At 41.7% G+C, this 13,513-nt stretch overlaps 1 protein-coding gene across 13 annotated transcripts in view; it reads left to right on the top strand.

Moving 5' to 3' along the window:
* The window catches only part of VPS13B (vacuolar protein sorting 13 homolog B), a 623,510-nt gene that overhangs the window by 364,753 nt on the left and 245,244 nt on the right, over positions 1–13,513 (top strand). For all 13 annotated transcript variants that reach the window (XM_084849024.1, XM_084849023.1, XM_084849026.1 and 10 more), the window contains one exon: positions 4,045–4,248. In XM_084849024.1, the coding sequence (XP_084705150.1) occupies positions 4,045–4,248 (204 nt within the window). The remainder of the gene's footprint in view (positions 1–4,044; positions 4,249–13,513) is intronic.

Raw genomic sequence — 13,513 nt, 5'->3', positions numbered from 1 at the left:
ATTATCTAGACCCATTTCAGTCGGGCTTCAGGCCTGGGCATGGGACAGAAACGGCCTTGGTCGCCTTGGTGGATGATATGAGGAGGGCTCTGGATAGGGGTGAATGCTCCTTCCTTGTTCTCCTCGACCTCTCAGCGGCTTTTGATACCGTTGACCACGGTATCCTCCTGGACCGCCTGGAGGGGTTGGGCATTGGAGACACTGTATTGCGGTGGTTCTGGTCCTTCCTCTCCGGCAGGTACCAGAGGGTAGCACTGGGAGAGGAGGTTTCGGACCCGTGGCCACTCACTTGTGGGGTGCCACAGGGTTCCATCCTCTCCCCGATGCTATTTAACATCTATGTGAAGCCACTGGGGGCTATCATCAGGAGGTTTGGGGTGCAGTGTCATCAATATGCAGATGACATGCAGATGACACGCAGCTCTACCTCTCATTCAAATCTTCACCAAGGTTGGCCATAGAATCCCTGTCCAAATGTCTGGAGACGGTGAGTGGCTGGATGGGGAGGAATAAGCTGAAGCTCAACCCTGACAAGACCGAGGTACTTTTGGTGGGAGACAAGAAGAGGCTGGGGGATGTTGACCTGGTGTTGAATGGGGTACGGCTACCCTTGAAAGACCAGGTCCGCAGCCTGGGGGTCATTTTGGACTCCCAGCTGTCCATGGAGGCTCAGGTGTCAGCTGTGAGCTGGACAGCGCTGTATCAACTCCATCTGATACGGCGGCTGCGCCCCTTCCTTCCCGACCATCTGCTCCCATCGGTAGTACATGCCCTGGTCTCCTCTCGTTTAGACTACTGTAATGCGCTCTACGTGGGGTTACCCTTGAAGACGGTTCGGAAGCTGCAGCTGGTACAGAACGCGGCGGCTCGCCTGATTAAAGGTAGCCGCCGGCGATATCACATCACTCCAGTGCTGAAGGAGTTGCACTGGTTACCAGTTGTTTTCCGGGCCAAATTCAAGGTGTTGGTTTTGACCTTTAAAACTCTATATGGTTCTGGCCCAGCCTATCTCAAGGATCGCCTCCAGCAACACCAGACAGGCCGCTTAACAAGATCAGCCTCAGATGGCCTTCTCTCTGTCCCATCAGCCAGGACAGCTAGACTGGTGGGGACGAGGGAGAGGGCCTTCTCTGTGGTGGCCCCCACTCTGTGGAACTCCCTCCCTAGGGAACTCCGTCATGCCCCCTCTTTAATGAGCTTCCGTCGTGCATTAAAAACGTGGTTGTTCAGGCAGGCATTTGGGGTGGGTTAGGGTATTTAAAAAAAAAAAATTATGGTAAAATTTTGTTGTTTTAAATTGTTTTATGGGGGTTGTACATCGCCCAGAGTGGCTGGGTGACCAGTCAGATGGGCGATTAATAAATTTAATAAATAAATAAATAAATACTGGTATACATACAGAAACTCTACAATACACAGGATTTAAAATAATTAAAAAGCCGATAACAAAACTCTGCATTAAGAGATACCCATAAGTATAAAAGAATAAAAACTACTGTTAGATTAAAACTTTCAAGTTAAATTACATTGTTACAGTTCACCATATTGGCCTCCACAAATCTTCTCAACTTTTGGGCAGCCGCTGTGATTCTTGCAACTCTATCTGTCACAAATGTATCAACATCAGAGAGCAGGTATATAACTTTAGCTTGATCATCTCCCTCCGATATATCCCATAACAGGGTCAAAATAAACTTTGTCCTAGGTTCAGGATACAAAGAACGATATAGTAACTAATAATAGAGATTCCCTAAAGCATGAGCACCACATATACAGAGCCTCTGTTCAACCAGTATTTTGCAGTAGCGTCCCTCTAAATATTGCAAAGGCATAGTTTGGAAACACAAGAATGCCTTTCTAAATGAAGTGACTCATACATGTAAATAATTCCCAAATCCATGAGTTAATTTTAGGAGATGCAACTGTGGGGAAAATGATGATTTCCGAATTGCCTCTAGATCTTGTTGGGAATAGAACCTCCCTGCTTTATTCTTTATATGTCTCCAAATCTGATCTAAGGTCCATTTCTTGAGAACCTGGGATATTAAATCAAAAGCTAGCATTTGCTGCTTACATTTTGCTACTCAAGTGGTCTGTCTATAAGATTTCAGCTGTTCCAAAAATATTTTGTATGTATTCTAGAATCATCCATACTAAAAAGTGTAAAATAATGCATAAACAAAGCTCCAAAAATATAAAACCGTACTGGCATAGTCCCCGTCTCTGCCCTAGTACTACCTGCTAGGGTAGATGAGGGTAAACTCTCAGGTTGTAATTAAACTCTCTAGGGATGGTGAATAGTGGACAAATAAACTCAAGATAATCTGTAAAACAGGGCAGAAAGAAGATAAAACTGTAACTAGAGTTATCTTTCCATATAGATAAATAGTTATCTACTGTGTTATGATACCTGACTTCTACAAATATTGACAGGATGTAGCACTGATTTTTGATCAGCTCACAGAATTCTAAGGATAATCTGAAATGATGTAACACAAACATGTTTGGGTTGGTTTTGAATTAAAAGTGTGACTGAAAGACTAGTGGAAAGTAACCTGGAAGATGAGAAATTATGCTTTTTAAAAGTATGATCTGAGAAATTAGGACATCTACAGTTTGATTTAGTGTATTGAATTAGGCTTGCTATAATCAAAACTACTTTGTGCCTGGAAGGCAATGGCAATAGGAAACCAATATGTGCTTTGGACAGATGCTTTAGTTTGATGGTAGCAAGGCATCCTGTCAAGGTTCTGAGAATGCAGTAGTGTACTGTAATGTTCTGTATTGAATACCTATTATTGTAGTACATATACTGTTTGCTACTTATTGAACATTTTATGTGAATTGACGTTATTGTTTGTTTGTTTATTTATTACATTTCTATACCACCCATTAGCCAAAGCTCTCTGGGCAGTAATATAAAAGTGACACGCCAAGAAATCTTGAGCACTTAATTCCCACAATAATTCGAGGGTATTTTCCCTGATTTTAAACATGCTCATATGGAAGTAAATCTCAATTACATTAATCTCCATGAAGAAGTATGTTATGAGGCTGAATTTTCTATGGATGAATGGTTTTGGGGTGTTTTGAGCTCCAGTCTCTGCAGATTCTCAAAGCATTCTAATCTGCCGTGTTGGGGACAAATGGGCATCTTGTTCCATTCAGCTCAGAAATGGGATTGGTTTCTGCCTGTGGCTAATGTGTAGGAGCTAGTCCAGACAGCAGTTTCCCTCCACAGTTGATCTTGAGCTGCAGCCTGAAATTAAGAGAAACTAGGAGAGTGCTCAAGCAAATTCTGGATCCAAGCCATCAAACTTATTACATAATTACAGTTATTATTTACATTTATTTGTTCTGCTTTACAGACAAATTATTGTCTCACTAAGCAGCTCACATCAGTTTAAAGAGAGAGACCGGTCATGATATCAGGCTTACAAACGAAAAAGGCAAGACACACATGGGAAGAAGATTGGAGGGAAATGGTCGAGGAGGGCAGTTATTCAAGACCAGAACAAAGTGGTGAACTATAAGTGTGCATGTATATCTAATTCGGACCAGGCTGATCTTCCCTTGTTGGTGTTCTTGCATTAAACAGCAATTGGTGGCTGTTGTTCCTTTGGCTTATGGATGGGGTCAGAGTGTTTTTTCCCTTTGCTTCTGCAGTCCCAGGGCAAAAGGCTGTTGAAGGAACTGAGTGTTCTTTCTGGCAGGGAGGGGGGAAGTGAGCTCCCTGCAGCTGTTCCTTCTCTAGCCCATGCACAGACCAAATTAGTCTTCCCCTTACTTCGATGTTGTGCCTAGGAAGCAGGGGGTGCAGTATCCCGGTGGTCCTAGGTCACCTGTCTGACAGCAGAAGCCAAAGTGTGCTTCTCATCCGTTCTCCAGGCCCAAGGCAACTCTAAATTAACTCCACTGTTCAGTAAAGCGTTGTTTAGACTTTCTCCCCACGTTATGGCCCTAAAATTTCCCCTTGTCTGTGATGTCAGGATGAAAACAAAGGAACCATTTTCTTAACTCTTCCATTTCTTTCTACCGTCATAGGAGAGCACTGAATCTGGGAATTCTTCGAGATCCTGGATCAGAGGTTGAAGACAGACAGTATCAAATAGACCTTCAGTCCATCAACATTGGTACTGCTCAGTGGGATCAGTTGAAGCCAGAGAACGAGAATGGTAAAGGCAGGGCAGTGCCAGAGAATGAAAGGAATTCTCAGAATCCAGCACTTGAGTGGAATATGGCCAGTAGGTAAGAAACTATTTGAAAATAGTGCCTCATAGTCCTTTGGTAAAAAGCATTATGGTAATAGCATCCCATATATTTGAGCAAAACATTTCGGTCTTTGTACATTCAAGCGTGTGTTTGCATTCCATTGCAAACGTGTTTTCCATGAGCTAGGGATTTGAACAGTACATTTCAAATTGTTTGTAGCACTGTTATACTGTAATCACGATACAGATACAGTTATGTCTATATTTCCATAATAGCTTATTATATGGCCATAAAATATAACTCCAGGCTGAAACCTGGCATTCACATTTCCAGTCAAAGAACAACAGAGTTATTATCCCTTTTGTACTTTTACAAAGTTTGAACAGAACCAGTTTAGACATTTTTAAGCCAGCAGAGGACAAAAAGATTTTTTCTCTATTGGCTCCAAACCAGTTTTTATGCTTCTGTAAATGAAAACAGCTGCAATTTCTGAAATGACAAATTTCCGCTGATTTGTTGATATGCAAAAGAGGGCTTCCAGCTCAAATCCACTTTGAAATGTTACTTTGACATCTTCCATTTTTAGTGTTCCATTTTGATTATACTGCTACAGTTGACTTTGATGCTTTTTTTAAAGCAGAGGTCACAGTAGCCCCATGCAGATGACATATTGAGTTCACTGAATGCAAGAGAAAGAGTTGGGATTGCGCCTGTTGAACAGAGCTCTGTCTGCACAATCTCTATCCTGCAAAAATGTAGAGTACAGATCACACACACACAGAATCTACATGCATAGGCTCTGTTCTAAAGAGTGGATGGCTATGCAAAGGTTTGAGGGCCAGTGGGTGCAATCCCCCCTTTCACATCCATTCATTGTACATGGCATGTGGTATGTATGAGCCTATAGCATGAAAAATGAATAATGAGATTTTGTTACATCTGAACCTATGTATAAAAAGCCTTGGCGGACACAGGATAAAGGGATCTTCTTTGCATTAAGCCAGGAGTGAGCAATTTATGGCCTTCCAAGTGTCTTGGTTCACAGCTCCCATCAGCCCCAGCCAGCATAGACAATGTTGAGGGAGCGTGGGAATTGTAGGCCAAAACATCTGGAGAGACACAAATTACCCACCCTGCATTAATCCCAAATACCACTTTTAAAATGTTTGGTTCCCAAATTATATATCATATTTATGTTTATATTTTCTTTATTATGTCTCATTAGATACATGTCCAAACTGTTCCCACTGTCCTGAACAACCTGCTACATATGCAGGATCCTGAGTCAGTCCAGTAAAATAAACAAGGAACTGTGCAGAGATAGGAGCAAGTCAACAAAGTTGACCCCAGAAGCCATGGCAGAAGCCATATATCCAAAATCAGAAGTCAGACCCATTTCTAACTGAAACTGTTGATGTAAAACATCAAAAATTTATTTGGTGCCTTCAGCTGAAGTATTAAGGACAGGACCAGTGACAGTAGTTTAAATGATTGAGAGCATAATGAGGGTTGTGCCCTCATGAGACAGAAGCCTCTGAAGTCATAGGCTTTCATGTATTCAGTGCCCTGTCAAGCTGCTGCTGGCAGGACAGAATGAGCGACGAAGGCAGCTTTTTCTTCTCTGTCCTCTGTGTTTTGCTTTTTTCTCTAGATGAGCCTCTGAGCTGGTCTAGAGAGGGCTTGCTGGTGGAGCAAGACTGGGGCTGGGGAGGCCATAGAATTCCTTGTATCTTGGCCTCTCCTCTCACCAGCACGCCCCCTTTCTGACCTCCCTGAGGCTGGTTTTGCAACCTCGGGAAGCAGCCAATGCAGTTCTTTCTGCAGTGGCTGGGAGGGGGAGGGAATCGGATACCAGAGTCTCCCTTCTGAGGTCATAGCAGTGTCTACAGCCTCGGAGAGGATACTCCAAAGAATCCTATGGTCCCTGAGACGTTCTCCTGGAACCATAAGATTAGTCTCTGAGACAGATTTCAGCTTTTCACTATTATCAGAAAGACTAGATAATGGTAAAAATGTAAGAAAACAAGATCATGGTAGATCATTTCTTCCATTTAAATGCATTAGTGGGGTGAGATTACCTTTTTTCCCTTTTTGGAATGCCATTTCCAATGCTTAAGGTTTAAAAACACAGTTTATAGGTATCTTATTTCTAAGATGTTTAATGAAGTTTTCTAGATATTTCTCTGGGATTTTGTGGTAGAAAGCTGGTTCCAACATTTATTTTCCCCAATGGGAATTTGCAACATGTAGAAAACATAAGGCTGGAATGGTAAATCCAAGTGGATTTCACAGGAAAGCTCTGATAAAAAAAGAAAGACATCAGAAGCCATGGCAAATGCTGTATCCAAAACCAGAAATCAAACCCAGTAGAGGTATGCAGTAGAAACCTAAGTTACAACAAGATGCTGGACAGCATTTTTAACATAATTTAGAAATTCACATTGAAAATCTTCTTTAGAATTACATTATTGTACATATATGCTTATGTAATTGGACAAGTTTGCTAATAAGCACTTACTTTTGCAAATGTGCAGAGACATATCTATGTTTGAACATTGCAAGGGCAAAATTTCTGTAATGGGCAAATAAAAATACAATTTCTTTGTCATCCTTAAGGCCTTTTTTTCTTCTTTTGGCTCCCCCCTCCCCAAATCTGGCCTTCAAGTTGTGGGAAAAGGTCTTAAATGTATCTACATTATTTCATTCTAATCATCATTTCTCAAATGCAAGCATTGTAACTGTATGTGACCCTCAAGGGCCATATTTAAATCATAAATGTTAGTGGTAGTCTTTCTAAAAACTTTTTTTAAGTGCTTTTGAGAACCGAAAGCATGATTGCCAACTTTCAGTCTAGAGTGTCTTTTAATAGCAATGCTATAAACCCCTCCCCCCAAAGTGCAGTTTACAGTGGAAATGCTGATACAACAGTAACTCTAGCTGTGATCATGATAACTCTATAGCATGCGTGTTTTTAAAAACAAAGCACAAGTGGGGGGCCTGTCAGATAGCCTGAAAATTAAAGAGCCTTTAAAAGCTTTACAAATGGCTTACTGTTCTTATATATTAGATGAAATAAAATGTGCTGATATTTCTAACTGAAACTCTTGATGTAAAACATCAAAAACATCTTCAGCTGAAGCACTTAAAGACTGGATCAATGACAGTAGTTTAAATGATTGAGACAGATTTCAGCTTTTAACAGTTATCAGAAAGACTAGATAATGGTCAAAATGTAAGAAAATTAGATCATTGTGTATTCCTCCATGCAAGTGCATTAATGGGGGGAGATTACTTTTCTTTCTTTTTTGGAATGTCATTGTTGAAGCTTAAGGTTTAAAAAATGCAGTGTCACTAAGGTCCCTACATGTCTTATTTCAAAGATGTCTAATGGAGCTTTCTAGGTATTTCTCTGGGACTTCGTGGTAGAGAGCTGGTTCCAACATGCACATTCCCATTGGGAAAAAAATGTAACATGTGGAAAACATAAGACTGGAATGGAAAATCCAAGTGGATTTCACAGGAAAGCTCTGATAAAAGGATACTATCAGCTCCTGTGCCCTGATATTTCATGCAAAATCCATGTGGATGTTTAATTGTGCAGGCCTTTGGGGATACTTACATAGAGGCTTGAGTATACTGTAAGTGAATCAATAAGAGACATGTATTTCATTTCTTTTCTGAAAAATGTTGGGTGAGATTTCTCTAATTTTAAAAACAGCATTGCCTTTATTACTGTTCCCCGATAACTAAAAATACAGTTGCACTAAAGATATAGGGAAGAGATCTATTTCCCGCTTCCCTTTTCCTTAGTGGTTGTATGGCTATGTGACCCATATCCTTTGCAGTTCAGAACAGTAATATGCTGCAGGGTGCATCGAAAAGGATACCCAACTGATATACTTCTTGTTTAACAAAAAACATGGACACTGTTATTTCTCCAACACTTGTCCATATAATTGTTGTGTGTGGGCATGCCTTATAGCACCCACCTCTGTGTTTTCTCGGTGTCTTACTTTAAACAGATGTTCTTTAATGTATACTAAGGGTAGTCAGCTACTTTAATATTTCTGAAAGCCTTGTCTTTCTTTTAAAGGTATAAATACGTAACAGATGCCTAAGTGGAACTTGGAGTGAACATAGTGTGGTCATAGTGCCATCACGGCACCATTCCTCAATGAGGATGCTCATATGGTACACACCTGTGCCAAGTTAGCAGAATACTTAAGGGTAATACAGTGTGGAAGGCTTAATAAAGAAAGTGCAGGGTTAATTCTCGTTTCTTTGGATCATTGAAGCGAACACCTCACTTTTGAAGACAAATGTGTTGTCTCACATTCCTCTTTACACCTGAATTAATTCCAGTACCTGTTCTAGCCCCCTTCTTAGAAAAACATCAAAATACACTTAAACTAAGTAAAGTCCGGAAGTAAAGTTCCATGAAGTCACGAAAAGTCGGAAGCGACTGAGTGAATAAACAACAACAAAGCAAATTTTACTGATTAGGAGACGCTGAACTGCAGACCGGAAGGTCGGCAGGACAGCAGTTCGAGACTCAAGTGCCACGTGACGGAGTGAGCTCCCGTCTTCAGTCCCAGCTTCTGCCAACCTAGCAGTTCGAAAGCAAGAAATTGCAAGTAGATAAATAGGTACCGCTTCGGTGGGAAAGGTAACAGTGTTCCGTGCACCTCGGTGTTCAGTCATGCTGGCCACATGACCACGGAAGCGTCTTCGGACAGCGCTGGCTCTTCGGCTTAGAAATGGAGATGAGCACACACCCTAGAGTCGGACACGACTGGTTGGGGACACCTTTACCTTTCTTTTTTTTTACTGATGTGCACTGAAAATACATCAGTAAAATATTGAACATTTTTCCCTATATCCAGACTCCAATCAACATGCAATTTGCAAATTTACAGTACTAGAGGCTGGAAAAAATAAATTCTATAAAGATTTTGATTAGGTTTGTGTTTTCCCCATTGTTTAATTTAAACCATTCATATTAATCAGTTGTAAATATACATTCTGAAATATATTTCAGTGGAATGCTACTGAATATGACTTTTCAGATCACCACTGTGTTGGTGTTACTGAACTGTTTCCTTTTTAATTGAACACTGGGGAGTAATAATTGGGATAACTACAATATTAAGCTGTGACGGCTATAAGTGAGTTATGCAGTTCATTCTAAATGAGATACCCAAATACCTCTTTAACCGCACTAACTTACATTCCATGTGTAAGCTGACTGATAGTAGGCAGTGAATGAAAAACATTTGGTTTAAAGGAAATCTGGCAAAGACTGGAGTGAAGCTGATTGGCAAGAAGAGGTATTGATAGATCTAAAAAATAAATCTGAGAGCACTTTCTCAGCTGAAGTGCTTGCTTGATTCACTGTGAATCTGATTTCCAGCTGGGCTTTTGTAAGATTCCATTCTCTTGTTTGGGTGACAGTTATTTTGCAAAGGCTATTTTATGTTTATGCCTACAGAACACTTCTCAGCTTTGCCATTTTGCACATTTACCCTAAGTTTTGATACCTTGTAGTAGTAGTATTAGTGCTAGTAGTAGTACTAGTAATAAATAACTTATTTATATTCTTATCTTCTACGAGATCAAGGAACAGCATTATCATAAAACTATATAATATCAGTAAAAATTTAAATACAGCAAATACATTTTTAAGCAATAACAAAGAATATATTAATACAATGAACAAAACAAAACACAAAAGCCTAAAACTGGCAGCAATAAAACTAGGCATTATATATTAAAAGTCTGTTGAAATAGGTGTATTCAGCTTCTGGCAAAAAGCACATGAGGGAGCCAAACAAATTTCAGTTGGGAGAGCATTCCAGAATTTGCAGCATTGCTCACTCACTGAATTTCCCGAGATGGCACCAGGAACAAGGTCTGTAACAATGATCTGAATTCCCAGACAGGTCTATATGGGAAAACCTGTTCCTAAGCCATTTAGAGCTTTAAAGTCTAGAACCACCACTTTGACTTTAGCCCTGAAGCAAATAAGAAGCCAGTGGAGCTGACTTAAGATCAAAGTTACATGCGCTGATCTACAAACACCAAACAAAAGTGTGGTTGCCACATTTTGGACCAAGGCTCCATCTACATGAGCCATTTATTCCGGGGCCGCTGCAGTCCAAGGACCTTCAGGACATATGACGCAGGCACCACTTCGCAGCCTCACCGTGATTTTGACAGGGAAAATGTGGATTTCTGCAGAGGCATTTTGCTGTGATTTTTTAGCTTACTGCGGGGTTACCCTGGTTGCTGAGCTGTTTGTCCCTGCCTCGAACTGTCTTCACAGTTTACTGCGGGTGTGGGGTAGGTGTGCTTAGTGATTGTGACACTATGTGATGCCTTTTCACCCCTCCCCATTCCTCCCTGTTCCTTTGCAGCTGCGCAGTAACAGAGAGGTATCCATTTTGAAATGATGGATAGGCACGTACCTCTCACGTGGGCATGCCCCTTCGCATGTGTGAACCATCGTGAGAGTGTGGGGCTGGAGGACTGCCAATATGATTGTGTACAAACAGTTGGCGTAGTAATAAAGGAGCAGACTACCCACATCTTGCCAAAGAAGAATGGACAGACACAAAAGAACCCCTAAAATACAAAACAGCCACTAAACTCTGAAGTGTCACACCCCCACCCTCACGTGGTTGCGCAGCTGCACGTTTAAATATAATGGTAAAAAAGAGCAGCACAACTGCTGCAGTTTACTTTGCTTTAACGGCCATGTGTCAGGGCACAGTGGATTTTTCTGCTGGAGAAGTCTGCAGTAAATTGCACATGTACCACAGCAGAAGCTAATTTGCAGCTTGAATGCTGCGCAGTTATGGCAGAGTGAATGTCGAAAGCGGTGCCGTGCAGATGGCCCCCAAGTGAAGCCTCCGGACTATCTTCAAAGGCAGCCCCACATAGCAAGCATTACAGTAATCCAGTCTGGAGGTAACAAGCATGGATGATTGAAGCTAAGTCCTCCTAATCCAGGTAACACCACAGCTGCTGTGTCAGGCAAACCTGATAAAAGACAGTCCTAGCAACTGTTTCCACCTGAACAATGGAGTATCCCAAAACTACATACCTGAAGCATACATATTTACTGCTGTTCTAATTGAGGTGTCCAATGCTGTGTCTAGCCAGATATTATGGATTCAGTTTCAATTTTTGTGGCCTGAGGACGTGGATAAGGTGTTTATCTAGGAGTGCCTTTTACTACCTTCGGCTAGTAAGACAGCTATGATTATTCCTAGACAGTGATAGCTTGACCATTGTGGTCCATGTATTTGTAACCTTTAGAACTGAATTACGGCAATGCACCTTATGTGGGGCTGCCCTTAAGGCAGCAGTTGGTGCAGTGAGGTTGGTGATGGGAGCGGCTTATCACCAGCATGTTACGTCTATGCTGAGGGAACTGCAGTAGTTGCCCGTATGCTACTGGGCCAGGTTTAAGGTTTTGCTTCTTGCTTACAAAGCTCTAAAGAACTCAGGACCAGGATAGTTAGGAGGTTGGCTGACTCCCTACCACCTGCCTGTTTGGTTATTGCACTAAGCCGGGGATACCCTCCTGATGGCGCCTAAGATATCGGCGGTCCAGTGTATGATGGCTTGGAATAGGTCTTCAGAATCACAGTGTCTACTCTCTGAAACTCCTACCAGTACAAATTAAACAGGCATAGACCCTATTGGGTTTAGGGCACCTACTAGAAATGAACTTATTCTAACAAGCTTTTCCAGAACAGTGATCTTGTCTGTTTGTTGTGTAATGCTATTGACTCTTCCATATTTTATACAGTATTTTATTATAGTTTTATACTGTATTATTTGTATATCACTTAGAAATATCTTTTTAATGTAAGCAGTTCATAAAGATAAGTAAGAAGGTAGGTAGGTAGATATATAAATGCTTCTTCAAGGGGACTGAGACCCCATTTAGAAAGGTGGAACTACCTCACCTAGACTTGCTGTGTTTTTAACTGATAGTATCTCCATCTTGTCTGGTTTAGGTTTCCACTTGATAACTCCCATGTGCTCCTGAATTGACTCCAGACACTGATTTATTACTTCCACAGTCTCCCTGATCGGACAAAGGAAGGAGAGAGAGAATTGTGTGTCACCTGGTGACATTGTAGCCCAAACCTCCAGATGAGCTTACCCAGCAGTTTCATGTACATATTAAAAACCATGCACCACCTAATGGCGCAATCCTAAGTAGATAGGCGGCCACCTCTGACCTCGGAGGCAACTGCCTATCCAAAGCATGTCTTTTTTGCTAGACAGCCGTTTTTGTCTGTCTAGCAGCAGGGGGGCCAGCCGGGAGAGGAAGCTGCTGTACGACACATAGGATGTGTCGTACGCGCAGCTCCGCTCTCCCTGCCCTGGAACGTCCCCAGCCCCACCCCTTTTCAGTCGCTCCACGCTTGTCTTCCGAGCACGGAGGACGGGGCTTCTCCACACTGCATCTGAGGCAGTGGGACGAGGGGGGAGGTCGGATTTTCAGGAACCAACCTCAGAGCGCAGGCTCCGAGGTCGGTTCCTGGAACAGAGCATATCCTATGGCCCACTAGACAGTGTCTAGCGGCCATAGGATTGCTCTCTCCAAAACACAAATTGCTTCATATTAAAAGCAATAGGATAAATAGGTTTGGATTTTAAAATACCAGAGAAGTGAAAAAGTGGCATACATGTTTATAAATAAATAAAATTAATAATTATAAAATGATTGCCCCGACGCTGCTGCATTTCTCTGCTTTGCTATTGCATCTATGGCATTCTTAAGGATTTGAACCCAGAGAGAGTCAAACCTTGGTCTATCTAACCCAGTATTATATACTCTGACTTACAGCGACTCTCCAGGGAGGCAGACATCTCCCATCCTTCCACCTGAGATTCTTTTAAGACTGGAGATGCCAGAGATTTAACCTGGGACCTTCTGCTTGCAAAGGCTTGTACTCTACCACTGAGCTATGGCTTTTCCCCAAGAACTCTTGTGCCCTAAAGCAAAAATCATATCGCTAGATGAACAAGCTTCTCATTGACGAGTTATTTTCAGAGGAGATCATCCTGCTTGTGGTTTCCTGGTTGACAGCTGGTTGGCCACTGTATGAACAGAATGCTGGACTAGATGGACCCTTGGTCTGATCCAGCATGGCTCTTCTTATATTCATGAATTTTCTGATGTCTTACAGACATATGTTTTGGTGTTTTCACTAGATTAAGAAATTAATTTTATAACTTCTACAAATACAGAGACAGTGTCTTACTCCTGGTCTCAGTAATGTAT

Source organism: Heloderma suspectum, chromosome 4, assembly GCF_057233095.1.
Source record: "Heloderma suspectum isolate Gila_16-S chromosome 4, 16-S_ref, whole genome shotgun sequence".
Classification (NCBI taxonomy): Eukaryota; Metazoa; Chordata; class Lepidosauria; order Squamata; family Helodermatidae; genus Heloderma; species Heloderma suspectum.
This window is presented reverse-complemented; position numbering and strand designations above follow the sequence as displayed.